This window comes from Theropithecus gelada, chromosome 6, assembly GCF_003255815.1.
Source record: "Theropithecus gelada isolate Dixy chromosome 6, Tgel_1.0, whole genome shotgun sequence".
Lineage (NCBI taxonomy): Eukaryota > Metazoa > Chordata > Mammalia > Primates > Cercopithecidae > Theropithecus > Theropithecus gelada.
In genome coordinates, this window is record NC_037673.1 from 1644881 (window position 1) to 1658324 (window position 13444).

Consider the following 13444-nt stretch of genomic DNA (forward strand, 5'->3'; position numbering starts at 1 on the left):
TGCCCCACCCCCACTTCACCCTCACCCGTCTGCTCTGTCCCCATGCTGGAGGCCTGGGAGCAAGGCCTGAACCCAGTAAGAGACCACTGTGGGGGTGCCTAGGTAATGGAGAAACTGTGGGCAAACGAGATGTCCATGGGTGGGGGGTGGGGCTCAATTTCCCTTAATCTGCCATTCCTCTGATAGGGCAGGTTGCCCATCTACCAGGAAACCTGCAGGGTCCTTGCACCGGGAGGGGATGGAGCAGTGGGGACCTGGCTACTTCTCTGCCTTCTGCTATTCCCTTTATGGGGGGCAGGGGGAGAGACAGGGAGGAAGAGAGACAGAGAGATTATTCTAGACAGAGAGTAAGGGAGAGGGGGAGAAAGAGGAGAGGGAGAGAGGGGAGCAGAGTGGAGTTGGGGGGAGACGGTGAGGGACTGAGAGAGGGAGACCGGGATGGGGAGAGAGCGGAGGCCGGGCTGTCTCAGCAGCAGGCGTGCCCAGGGAAACGCAGGTGGCATACATCGCATGCATAATCTCAGGAGACGGCCACTTTAAATCTTAATTGGTTGCCTTTTAAATATCATTTAAGGGCTGGCTTCCCTGCCTCTCTCTGTAGTTAAGAAGGTGTCGTGTCAAACTCTATTACCTTGCTGGACGTCTCTCCCTTAAGTTTAAAAAAAAAAAAAAAAAAAGGAAAAGAAAAAAGAAAAAAAAAAATGGAATCATCAGCCGCGGTTTGAGAGGTCGATAAAGCTTTTAGATTTGGAGACGTTTTCCGGGAGCCCATTTCCTGCGGCTAAGAGTTGTTAATGGAGCTTAAGGAATTATCTTAGGCCGGGCGGCAGGGAGAGCCGTATATTTCCCGCGCCTGTTCCCTTGTCGAGCCTGAATATGCTGCTGTCAGACTCGCTTAATGAAAAGTAACGCACCGCTGATTACAGTTTTATTTGGGCTCTATGTAAAGAGCGCCGTTAATTTAGCATCCCCTCCTTGGTGTGTTTGAATTCGCCACGCCTGAATAACTGAGCGCGCCGGCCCTGCCGGCCTCCCGGCGCCTTCCCAGCCCTTCGCTGACAATCTCCCTGGGAGCGCAGTCGCCCGCCCCGACCCTTCCCTGTCACGCCCCCGCCCAACTGACAGCGACCTCCCTGGCGCGTCCACTCAGACACCTAAAATTCACCCCCTCCGGGTCACCTCTTTGCAGACGCCCCCACCCCCACCCGCGCCCCGACTTCGGGATACACCTGCCGGACACCTCCCCACCCCACAAGATCAGCCAGAGGGTGTCTGGGGGTGCCTAAGGCAAACCTGCCGGACTGTGCCCCAAGGGAAGGGTTTGGGGGAAGAGCCCAGCTCCAGCGAGGGGGTGCCATTTCCTGCGCGTCCCCTTGGAATGTGGCTGAATCGGCCTCCCCACCTGACGTCTTTATTTCACACAATCTCGCAGCTTATTCAAATAAGCCCGCTTTGTCAGCCAGTTCCACCAAGATCCGGGGGCTCCAGGGAGACGGCATTTCGATGGCCAGGGCCATGGGGAGGGGCTGGGGTACCGAGGGCAGCAAGCTTGGCTGGCAGCAGGAGCCCTGGGTCCTCCCCAGGAGAGGGACCCAGAGTCCAGACCAAGTCCGACCTGCCAACCTGCGCCACCCACGCGCGCTCTGGGGGCTGCAGAGCCCCGCCAGGCTGCCCACAGCCGGGAGCGTAAGGCCAGGGTCCAAGCCTGGATTTTCAGAGTCCGCAGACCCTACCCCGCCTATCTGCGACGCAAGGCGAAACCTTGCTTTTGCGGAAAATGCCTGGCTTTGTCTAGGGCTGGGGTAGGGGCGCCTGGGCAGCCGTCCTCCGCCACATTAAAATTCCTGGCGCCCCAGTCTAGGGCCTCAACGCTCTCCCCCGAGACTCCACTTTCGCTATTACTGTCAAGTACCCTTGACTCTTTATTTTTGCCCTTTTATCTATTACAACTAATTCGAGTTCTTTTGCCCTTTTCAGTCTAAGACGTGGGCTTTCTGCAAAGCCTCCCCCTGCCAGCGAGCTCTCGGAGCGCGGAGCCTTTAGAAATTGAGGGGTTTACTGTCAAAATGAAAATTTCACTTCAAATTATCTTGGCTGATGCTCGCTCGCCAGGCCGGGGGCTCCCGCCGCAGCCTTTTGACAGGCACATCAGCGGCGAGCTTCCGAACCTCGATAATATCATCTCGAGCGCGAAAGTCAATACGGTGACAGCGCGCGGCCGGATACAATCCAATTACGCGCGGCTGCCCGGGCGGGCCTGGGGCTCGGGGTCCGGCGGCCAAGGTTCCCCCTCAGGGCCCGGTCCAGGTACTGCTGCCAGGGTTCAGGGCAGGCCCCACCACGCGGGGGACCTTGGTGGCCCAGGGGTCCCGGTTCCTCTCCCTCGGAGGCGCGAACTCTCTCCAGCGCTCCTGTAAGGCCCCTGGGGCCCCCCTTCCAGGGCACCAGGTCCGCCCGGGGCCTTTCCCGGGGTTAGGACCCCACGAGGCCGCAGTCCGGGCCCATTCAGCCCCAGGCTCCCAGAGGAAAGCCCAGCCTTAGTGAGTCCCTCGAAGGCCGCCCGCCTGCAAGACAGTCCCGCGTCTCCGGCTGGCGTCTCCGGCTATCCGGCTATCCGGCTATCCTGTCCCAGGCAAGGGCCTGTGATCGCCTCCTCGCGGCCCCCGGGCCGCTCCCATAGTCCTTGGGACACCTGGGCCTTTGATGAGCCCAGGCGGGCTTCGGGCGGAAGGTTGGGGGGGAGTGGGGAGCGAGAGGAGGGGCCTCAAGCCGGCCAGGCGCCTGCTGGGGATGCGGAGCCGCGGAGATGGGGAGGGGAGCCGGGGTTTCTGAGCTTAGCCACGGCTCAGCGGGGCACCCTTAGCTCCGGATCGCTCCGCGGGTTCCTTCCACACTCCCTTCCCGCCCTGCCCCGAGGCCCTTCCTCCCAGTCCCGCCTCCGGTCGGCGGCCTATGAAGCTCTGAGCATTTGCCCCCACGGAGCCGCGGCTCGCCAGCTTTCCGAGCAGAGCAGATTGCGGAGCTGCGGGTCCCCGGAAAGAGGAGAGCCGAGGTTAGGAGGCGACGGAGACGGCAGAGGGGTGGAGGCCGCCCAAACTCCTGCTTAGGATGGGCAGAGGCCACTAACAGAGAAAAGCAACGATGGGCTCCCACGCCCCCCGCCCACCGCAGGACACGGTTCTGCGAATTTAGAAAGTTTAAAATCTAATCAAAGAAATCTCTATTTTTTCAAACTTCTGGAGCTGGGTGACAGAAAGTATGAGTTTTGGGTCTCACACCCACTTCTATTAGGGAGCTCAGCAGAACCGTCAAACTCTACAGCCACGGTTCTTTTAAAAGTGGCTTGAAGTCTTGGGTTGAGCCAGCTGCTTTTGGGGAGTGGAGTCTGGGTCTGTTCCTGCTCCCCACTCCTTCCCTCCCGGATTAGCATGGCTTTCCCTCGGGAATTCTCAACTACCCTGGTTTTAAATGTGTTCATTTTGCAATACAAACACCGTCACTCGGTTTTATTGGTTTTGTTATATTAGCCTCTGAAGCAGGCAATTACTGGTGTGAACATACATCTTAAAAAGCATCATATTATGGAGTCAAGAGTGTGCAAGAGTCAACTCAGTGCAAGTGCTGTTGGTGAGCATTATGTGCTGAGGATGAAATCGGAGGCCTGACAGGCCCAGGAGGCCTCACAACCAACACCGCATGCCTCACGCCCAGGGGACAGCAGACCACGCTTCAGAACGGAACCGCCTTCTCCATGTAAACTTTTGACGTAAACTTGACGCTTCAGGGTGGCTGGCCTCTTCTGCTCCTAGAGCCTCTCCTTCCGCGTCCCAAATTTGAGAATGGCCCAGCCGGGCTCGGGCTCAGGCCCAGGCGGTGGACGCCCTGGCGTGGCAGCCCCGGGCTTGTCCATGTTCCCAGGAGTCCGAGTTCAGACACTCCCTCTCCGGGGGGTTGGCGGCTTCCCGGTGGCCGCGCTAGTCGTCCTCTGGAAGCTCAGTAAAAAAAGAGTCGGCGCCGTCCGCCTGAGCGCGGCTTCCCCCCTGGGCTCGGGGCCCGCTCGCATCAGGCGCAGAAGGGTTTGCCGCCGGCCTTGGGCAGGGCGAGCAGCTCCCTGGCGGCGCCCGCAGCCGGGGCGTCCTGGGGCGCGGCAGGCGGAAAGGCGCGGGCCAGGGGTGCAGTCAGCACGTTCGCGCCCGCCCCCAGCGAGCGTCCCAGAGGCCCAGGGTCCAGGAGGGCGCCCTTGGCGGTGGCCCAGGCCTGGTTCAAAGTGCTGTGCCTGAGGATGGGGTCGTGGAAGACCCCGTCCACCCAGTTTCTGAGACTGGTTACCGGGGAGTCCTGGTGCCTGTCCAGGGCACCAGAGCGGGCAGGGGCCACAGACGGGGACGTGGCGGACGCGGAGGACACAGCTGCAGGGGCAGCGGGACCCTGGCGCTTGAGCATGCACGACGGAAACTCAGTCTGACTCAGGGCGGTGGCGGCGGCGGCGGTGGCCGTGTGGGCCAGGGACCAGATGCGCGGCTTAGCCTCTAGGCCTGCCGACGCCCCCGCCGGCCCAAACCCCAGCTTGGCCTCGCAGACCTGTGGGCTGCCCTCTGCGCCCGGCAGTGGCTCCGGCCCGGCCGCCGCGCTGCGGAGACAGCTCCGGGCCCTCTCCAGGTCCTCGCCCAGAGCAGCTCCGCCACCCGCGGCCAGAGGCATCCGGAGCGCGCCTGAGGCCTCCTTGACCCGGTCGTCGGGCGCGGCGGGGACGCGCTCCAGACCGCTGTCCAGGGACTGGAAGGGCGGCTTCAGGTCGCACCCCGGGGGATCTGCTTCCAGCGGGTCGAAGTCATCCAAGTCACTAAGCTCCAGCTCCTTCTCCTCTTTGCCCACGGGCTCTGCGGGAGAGAATGCGTGGCCAGTGGAGGGAGAGGGGTGGCAGGTGAATCAGACCCCCCGTCTCTGTTCACCATTATGAGGCCTGATCCTGACGCTAGGAAAAGCACTCGGAGCCTTTCTTCGAGTCTCCCATTTCCTCCAGAGGCCACGAGGCCACAAACTGGCAACACAGGGGCCTCCAATGGGGGAGGGAGCCGTCTATTTTTTTTTTTTTTTTTGAGACGGTGTCTTGCTGTAGTCCAGGCTTGAGTGCAGTGGCGCAGTCTCGGCTCACTGCAAGCTCCGCCTCCAGGGTTCACGCCATTCTCCTGCCTCAACCTCCCGAGTAGCTGGGACGACAGGCGCCCACCACCACTCCTGGCTAATTTTTTGTATTTTTAGTAGAGAGGAGGTTTCACCATGTTAGCCAGGGTGGTCTCGATCTCCTGACCTCGTGATTCACCCGCCTCTACCTCCCAAAGTGCTGGGATTACAGGCCTGAGCCGCCGCACCCGGCCTGATATTTTTAAACGTGATTTGAATTTCTTTAAATGCTCAGGGGTCACCACCACAGTCCACACATTGGTAGCATGAGGCGGAACCGGTTTGCACGGTGACCTCCTAGGCATGGGGCTCCGTGTTTGGGACCCCCAAGAAGTCCTAGAACTGCAGAGAAGGCAAAGGAAGGTCCCAGCCTGCCCCCCAGGGCTTCAGCCCCCAGAGACAACCTCCTAACCCACCTGCGTTCTTGGAGTTCTTTAGGGGCTCCTCCCGCGCCTCTTCCTCGCCCCCCTCCTCCTCCTCGCCCTCCGTGTAGGGCCGCTTCTCGTCTGCGCACTTGTTCCGCGGCGGCCACGTCATCTTGTTCTCCTTCTTGAGGCGCCGGCGCGCGTTGGCAAACCAGGTGGAGACCTGCGTGAGGGTCATCTTGGTGATGATGGCCAGCATGATCTTCTCGCCCTTGGTGGGGTAGGGGTTCTTGCGGTGCTCCTGCAGCCAGGCCTTGAGCGTGCTGGTGGTCTCGCGCGTGGCGTTCTTGCGCCGCGTGCCGCTGTCCATGGTTCCATACCTGGAGACAGGCTCTGCAATGGGCTCAGGCTGGGCCCTCTGGGCCCCGGGCATCGCGGGCATAGGGGAGGGGGTCGGCCAGGGGCACGCCAGGATGGGCTTTGCTTCCCCGTCGGGGTTGTGGTCTTGGTCATAAGGCCTAGATAGGACCCAAGCCCCAACCGGGTGCCGCTGCCCACTGGCACTTGTCTTCTGTGGCCAAAGGGCAAATATCATATTTGACTAAACTTACAGGGAGCCTGGACTCCTTCCGAAGACAGAGAGGTCCAGGCCAATTCCTTTATGGGGATGACCGCCTACCCCTTTGATCCCCAAACCCTAAAAAGGTATAGACATGCGAGCCCATACCCGGATATGTAACACCTGTGGCAGGAAGGGTCATTACTGCCCAGGAGGAGAAAGCACCCAAGGGGCCTAAGTGTACTTTCTTTGGATAAATTTTTAATGGTTGCATCGAGGAAGGTGGGGCATGCTGTTTAAAAGTGGGCCAGGAGAGCCAGGAGGGCCACCAGGGGCTCCCCGCTGTTCCCACTGTAGGGGCAGTGTGCACACTCGGAAGGAGGTGCCCAGAGTTTGCAGAGCCCGCTGCTCCGTGAACTAGGCCTTCCAGATTCGACTTCCCTGAAAGCTGCCGCACATCGAGGACTTCTGGGGCCCAACAACGTGGGGGATGGGGGAGACTGGGGAGCATTTTAACCGTGGCTGTGCAGGAGCAGGTTCGACAGGAGGCTGGACCCCATAGACCACAGAGTCAGGTCACCCCTGACCTAGGAGTGTCTCTCTTCCTGCCTCCCGCCTTCCAGAAAGGGGGCGTGATGGTAGAGGGGAGTTGGTGGCTGACAGTGCAGAGGGCCCGTGGGGCTAGCGCTGGTTAGGAGGGGTGGGTCCTCACCTGTCATAGGGGTATTGGCCCAGAGCCGGCTCATAAGGGTAGTAGGCTGCTGGCGCCAGGCCCGCATGCGCAGATCCCGAACCGTCCTTGGAGTCAAAGCTGTTCTGTAGGAGCCAAGGATCTGGGGTCGCAGTTTCTGGGGAGGCGACCCCGCTCCAGCCTCTCTCCTAGGAGCCCCCCAACTCCCAAAGGCTTGGCACGGATACCCGGGCAGCCCTATTTAAAGCAAGGGAGCTGATTTCCCCCTTGCTTTAAAACCTGATCTCCCAAACGTGAAGTAGGGATGCTCTGAGTTGCCGAAGCAGTGTGTGGTGGGCGTGGGGCGGGGGGGAAGGTGGGTGTGGAGTAGAAGGAAGGTGGAGGGAAGCGAGAAAGAACTGGGGGCCGGCAATAGGGGGCAGCTGGGAGGAGCGGGGATTGGAACGGCTGGGGGTGCCCTGGGGAGGTACTCAAAGGGGGAGGAAAAAGGGGTGGGGAAAGGGGAGGGACTGCTGAGGGAGGGGATGGAAGCCAGGAGGGGAGGAGGGAGGAGATAAATGGGAGGAGCAAGGGTGGGGGAGGAGCAAGGAGGGGAAAAACAAGGAGGGGGAGGAACAAGGAGGGGGAGGAAGGAGGGGGGTGAAAGCAGGGGAGAGGGAGGAAGAGGGAAATAGGAGGAGTGAGTCAGAGAGGGGCTGGGAGGACAGGAAGAGGGAGGCCAGGAGCGTGAAGGAGGCGGGGAGAGGAGAATGGGGTCCTGGAATGAGGGAGGGAAATCTACCAGCAGGGAAGAAGCGGGGAACACACGCAGACCGAATCTGCCAGCTGACGAGGATTTAGCAGGGAACCAAAAACGAGAAACGCAGTGGCCACCTGCCAGGTCACCCCGTCCCAGTGGGTGGGAGTGGGGTTCTGAGGGTCCCGGCTGGGAGGCGCAAAGTTGAAGGGAGCCAAGGTGAGCGCCTCCCCGCTGTGACAGTCCGGGGACCGGACTGGTGCGCCTACTGGGGGAAAAGTGGGCTTGGCAAATCGAGGGCCAGGGGCAGGGCAAGGGCTAGGGATGCCCCCCTTACCAGCGAGTAGAAGGCGGACGCCTCTGAGCCGTAGGTCACGTAGTTGCCATAGCCCTGCGATCCGCCATAGGGACCCCCGTAGACGCCCAGCGCCGCAGCCGAGTTGAGCTCGTGGCGCGCGGTGGCCAGCAGCCGGCTCTCGTAGACCGGGCAGTAGACCGGCGCTTGGGCCGAGGCGGCGGGCCCGGAGTCCGCCAGCGTGCGGCCGCTGGACTCGCAGCACGTGCTCAGGGAGTTGGTGGCCATCAAGAACTGCAGAGAGAGGCCGCGAGGAAGGGCGGGAAACCGGGCTGCAGGTTGGAGCCCTGGGCCTTGACAATCCCGTGCGCCGCCCACGAGGGCGTGCCCCGAGTCCCCAGGGGCCTCCCGTAGTCCACACCAGGCCGCTCGCCCCTTTTCACGAGCTTGCGCGCGTCTGGCCTGCTCCACCACGTGGGGCCCAGCCGAGCACCGACACTTCCCAGGAGGATTTCCAAGTCATCTGACGCCATTTGCCCGCCAAGCCTCCTTCCCTAAGGGCTCCTTGGGGTCCTAGGACTCCCATGGGGCACAGCCTGGGCCTTGTGGGTCAAACACCAGGGAACCTGGGCCTGGCCCGTCGGATCTTCTTAGCGCCTCGGTCTTCCCCCGGGTGTTTGGGGAGCAGGGGTTGGGCGTGAGGGGCGCGCGACCCAGGCCTTGCTAGCTCGGAAGCCGCAGGCAGTCGTAGGTCGGACACCCTCCCCTCCCGCCCCCGCCCCATCCGCCCTGCAGGCACCTGCGAGGGCCTGGGCGGGGCGGGCCTCCGCTTACCTGGGGAGCCGAGGAGTAGGGGTATCCAAACTGCGGGTAGGACATGGCGGGCGCGGCCCGGGGCGGACGGGCGGGGCCTGCAGGGTTCTGCGCTCTGGGGCCGGCGTGGCGCGGCCACTGCTCCGGGGCTGCAGGCTTTTAGGTGCTGGGAGGGCGAAGCAGGAGAGCTGGTTAGTCCATCCCTGCGCTCCGCAAACTTTCCTAACCGGGTAACAAAGTGAGCCGCGGTGGCCGCAGCGATTCTTTTAACTTCACATTCCGGAGGCTCGAGGGGGCTCTGGGACCGAGTGGCCTCGCAGGGGCGACAGAAATACATATTTTACGAAAAAGAAAAAAAAAAAAAACGAGTCGCGCGAACCCGTCAAGTCAGATGTACGCGGCTTGAAGCGGCGGAGGCTCTGACGTCAGCCCCACCTCGCGCAGCCCGGCCTGGCCGCAGACTGGCCGGTCACTCGCCGGCGGCTCAGGCCGGGAGGGGCCAGGACAGTCCCGGCCGCGCGGTGGACGGAGGGGCCATTCCTCGGGGCGTTAGCAAATGAATTCCGTCCGAGTCCATATCGCCCAGCGAACGGTGTTTCTCTTTAGTCACCCGAGAACGAGAGGCACTTTTAATTAGAAATTAATTAATGAGCAGCTGCTCCTTCTTGCCCCACTGTAATCATTCGTCTCAATTACAAATGAGACCTATGAAAGGACACGCTGAAGATGTAATCAACAGTTAAAATTAGCCCGGCGCTGCGCAGGCGGCCGGCCCGGCCTTGCGCTCGCGCGCTCTGCTCCGAGTGGCAGGAAGGGGCTCGCAGGCGCCCCGCGCGTCTCGTCACTATTGTTTAATCGGGAATCTGCAACGCCTCCCTTCGGTTTCCACCCTACGCCGGAATGGACTTTCAGAACCCACTGCGGCCGCAAGAGAGCCCGCAAGAGCCGGTCAAAATGCCCTCAGGTGCGTGGGGCTTCGGGGCCTTAGTCAGAGCCCGACACCCTGAGACTGGTGGCCCGAGGGCTGTAGGGCCGCCCCGGGCGCGCGCCCACCGGCTTCGCACCTCTGGACAGCCAAGTGTCTCGGAGAACGCCCCATCTTCTCCACCCGGATCGTTTAAGTTCCCCGCTCAGCCCACCGCCCCCGCCTCACCTCCCGGACTTTCCTCCCCCATCCCCTTTCCGCCCGCCGCGCTCCGCCGGCCTCCCCCTGCCCCTCGCGGCTAAGCCGGGGACTGCCGGGCGGCCCTGCGCGATCGGAAGTGCAGGTTCCTCAACCCAGGCCCCGGCCCCTCCCGCTACGCTCGCCACTCCCGGCGCCACGCAGGGCTGGCTGCGAGGGAGGGGGCGTTGGGTGCCTGGCCAAGGCGCCCTCCCCTGTCCGTATTGCCCAGTTTTCTGCCTGGGGCGCACGGAACAATCGGGAGAGGGGACCCAGCTCCCGCCCCAGGACTCCCCAGCCAGTACCCTCCCTGGGACCTTGCCCAAATTCAAAGCGGAGGCCAGTGAGCAGGCGGCAAGGGGGCGCCCAGGCCATCCCGAACCGGCTCCCCGCCTCCCGCGCCACCGCCCTGCGGGACCGGCGCTCGCCCCTGTTGCCCTCGCCCCCTGGGCCGGCCTCCCGTGGTAAGTTGGGAAGGAAGCCGTGCAGGGCAGCGTTGTGCAGACTTGCTCAGAAAGATTCCTGGGTTCAGACCTGTGAATCGCCCCAGGGTCACCCTCTAATTAATGATGACGTCCTCGCCCTCTCCCCAGCTGCAAGCCTGCCTCCCAGAAACGAAATCTGCCCGCTCTTTTGACAGCTCGGTTGAAGGTGATTGATGACTATCTGGAGACCACAGTACACATCATATAATATCTGCTGCGTAATTGCTTTAATTTACAGACGAAAATACGAGTTCTCCGATCGCGTTGGACCGGAGCGGGCCACGTCCGAGCTGCTTGCAGAGGGAAACCATCGGAAATAATGAATAGCCGCTCCATGCAAATTATTCAGACAGTTTAGCGTCGGTAGCCGCGAGAAATATATAAAGAACACGAGTCAAATGACATTAATAATTGTTTCTGAATTCTGTATTGATTTCGCGGCAGACCGTGTTTCTTTCTTTCTCACCTGAATCGCTAATACCACCTTCCTGTAAATAATAAGAAACTAGCCACCGGGGCTTCTCGCTAGAAATGAATCTCTCAACCCCTTTCCCTCTCCTCCAGCTCCTCCCCTCCCCCACCCACCTTCCTCCCCTCTCCCACCCTCCCTCCTCCTCACTCCTTCCAGTTTCCTGGCTTCTCCCGGAGCATCCTCCTACTTCCCATTATTTATTGTTTACAAACAACTCGCTCTCTGCAGGTAATGAGGCCCGGCTGAAGGAAGGGCGCGAACCCAGCCGGGCCAAGGGCTCGGAGGGGGAGTCCAGACCCCCAGAGGGGAGGCATTCAGCGGCGGCTTGTCCCTTCGTCACCTATTCCCGGGGACCTGGCCGCAGCCAGTGTGAGCGCTCAGCCGGCTGAAGAGGAGAGCCAGGGCCCAGGGGCCCAGCCACCTACGCCCAGCACCCCTGGGCTCTAGGCTCAGCCCACCCAGACCTGAGGCTGGTGCATTTCCTTCCTTCCAGACCCGGCGGGGCTCAGGCGGAGCCGAAGCCCCAGAGCAGGCGGCCATTCATCTTCTGAGCAGAGTCTGGGAGAAGCAGCCTCCACTTCCCAGTGCAGCCAGTCCGTGGGGGCCCGTGCGGGAGGGTTTTCGGGGGCTTCTTTTGAGCACCACCGCCAACTTCTCCTGTTCTCTTTTGCCTTTCAAGCCTGTGTGCATAAATCGACGCTCTAGTCCCCACCAGCGGGCGACCCTTTCTCCCTGACCCAGAAACCTGGCCTCTGAATCGGCTTTCCCAGCCCGCTGCACACCCACGCTCCACTTCCTGCCCGCCAGCAGGCCCCAGCGCCTGGGGTCTGGGCCCAGTCACAGTCACCCTGCCTCAGGAAACTCGCAACTGCCCAGGAGGCCTCCTGACCCGCCCGGCCTCACCCAGGCCCCACTACTCATTCCGGGACACAGGGTCAATCCAGCCTGACGCTGCAGGCGACCACCGGGACACCTCACTGAAACCCTGTAGCCTGGCCTAGGCCCACCTGCCCAAACCGGGGATTCTCACTGGGCCACCCTTCTCCCATAGATAATACTGGAATACTGTTCAAGTGCCTTTACCAAAAGGCCAAGCCTGGAGCGGAGGCACCCAATGTCCCTTTCACCAGCAATAGGACTGTCAGCATCTCAGGTATCAGCTGAACGCGTTTGCATAGACCCGGACTGCTGAGCCTTCCTCCCTCTAGGGACCCCCGGTATCCCCGTGTGCAGGTGGGCCAGAAGTCACCCGGCTCCCGGCCTACACAGCACCAGCTCAGCTTCAGGGAGGTGAGGTGCTCCCGCTGGCCTGGAGCGCTCCAAAGCAGCGGAGGACCAGGGCCGGAGCAGGCCGCAGGGGAGGCAGGGGATGGTCAGCCCCTAACGCGAAGCACAGGCGGGCCGCGTATTTTGACGGGGTTACTGTTGGCTGTCGGAACCATGGAAGGCCTCCGGGGAGACAGGCAGGGCCCTGACCCTTCCTCGGCCAGCCTAGCCCTGGTGCTTCAGGAGTTACCCTAGGGGCCACCAGTTCCCCGCAACAAGAGCTCGTCCGGAGGGAGCTCCTTCCATCCCAGAGAAGTTGACCCCAGCCAAAGGCGAAGCCGGGAGCCCGGGGCACCAGGCAAGGGCCTTTGTTTCTGAGACCTGGGGCCAGAAACCTTGGGGACGCCTGTGCCCGCTCACTGCTCGGGACACCCGGGTGAGGTGTGGGGCTGAGAGGCCCCACGGTCGCTGACGCCGCATTGGCGAACCTCGAGGTTGGCAGGTCATTTCTTCACAGTCCATCCCCGAGACCCCCTCGAGGCCAGTGGTAGGAGTAGGAGCCACAGGGACGAGCTTTGAATCTCTGGATTCCCAACCGCCCTCCACTGGGGCCCGCAGCCCTCTCCCTCCGCTCTCCCCCTGCGCCCCCGCCGCTTGCTCCCTGGGCACTGCCTGAGGCTGGAGGGAGCGCAGTCGGGGCGTCCAGGACTCAGACCTGGCCACTCCGAGCCCCTCACCCCCCGCCCCGCGCCGGCCCGCGCACCCTGCTTCCCGCAACTTGCAGCAAACGCAGCGGCCTCTGGAGAGCCCACCGGCGGGTAGCAAACTTTGTCCCCTCCAGCGCAAGAGCAATCCTCGCAAAGTTTGTGCGGCGGAGCCCACTCCCTACCTGAGCTGGGGAAGCTCCGGCCCGCGCCGTGTGGCTGCCAGGGCCGCGGGGAGCAGAGCGCAGCACGGGACGCACCGGGGAGTCGCCGCAGCCGCCGCCGCCCGCGCCCCTCGGCGGCCGCGCGGAGCCTCCGCCTCCTCGGAAGGGGGGAGGGGTCTCGGAACCCCGGGGCGGGGGCGGGAGCGGGGACCTCACCTACCTGCGGTGGCGCTGGGCCACTCCCGGCAGCCCGTGAGGGCTCCGTGCGGAAGCTCGGTGCGCGCGCTCCAGCGGGGAGCCGGCGACAACTAATGGAGACATTTCCAGGCGGAGCACCTGGCGAGCGGAGCGCGCCGGCGTCCCCAGGCGCCGCGGTCGTCAGCCGAGCCCGCACCGGCGTGACGTGGGCGAGCGAGCGCGCTGCTCCCACCCGGCCGCCCATTAACGCTTTCTCCCGCGGGGGCCGAGCTCTTGCCAACTTTCCCCTCCGTCCGGCCCGCGCGCGGCGCACCGGGTGCAGGAGCTGGGGTGAGGGCGCCCCGGGTGCC

At 62.7% G+C, this 13444-nt stretch overlaps 1 protein-coding gene across 3 annotated transcripts; it reads right to left on the reverse strand.

Annotated features, from left to right (window-relative positions):
• Nucleotides 1-3504: 3504 nt before the first annotated feature.
• IRX4 (iroquois homeobox 4) lies at nucleotides 3505-13234 on the reverse strand. Of its 3 annotated transcripts, none has more exons than XM_025388567.1 (6): nucleotides 13117-13234; nucleotides 8665-8809; nucleotides 7873-8124; nucleotides 6821-6924; nucleotides 5601-5929; nucleotides 3505-4880 (listed from the first exon to the last, which is right to left on the reverse strand). In XM_025388567.1, exons 2-6 carry the CDS (start codon nucleotides 8707-8709, stop codon nucleotides 4063-4065), a joined length of 1548 nt encoding a protein of 515 aa, XP_025244352.1. In that variant the 5' UTR covers nucleotides 8710-8809; nucleotides 13117-13234; the 3' UTR covers nucleotides 3505-4062. The 3 variants fall into 3 exon arrangements, with proteins under 3 accessions (XP_025244352.1, XP_025244353.1, XP_025244351.1); XM_025388568.1 differs by lacking the exon at nucleotides 13117-13234 and adding an exon at nucleotides 12918-13040; XM_025388566.1 differs by lacking the exon at nucleotides 13117-13234 and having other exon boundaries at nucleotides 8665-8828.
• Between the last annotated feature and the right edge of the window lie 210 nt (nucleotides 13235-13444).

Excerpts from the sequence above, each read along its gene's own strand:
- IRX4 (XM_025388567.1), bottom strand. The coding sequence starts at position 8,709 with ATGTCCTACCCGCAGTTTGGATACCCCTACTCCTCGGCTCCCCAG. Across the intron at positions 6,925-7,872 it reads CGTCCGCCTTCTACTCGCTG|AACAGCTTTGACTCCAAGGA; the intron begins GTAAGGGGGGCA and ends TGGCTCCTACAG. Across the intron at positions 5,930-6,820 it reads GGCCAATACCCCTATGACAG|GTATGGAACCATGGACAGCG; the intron begins GTGAGGACCCAC and ends GCCTGTCTCCAG.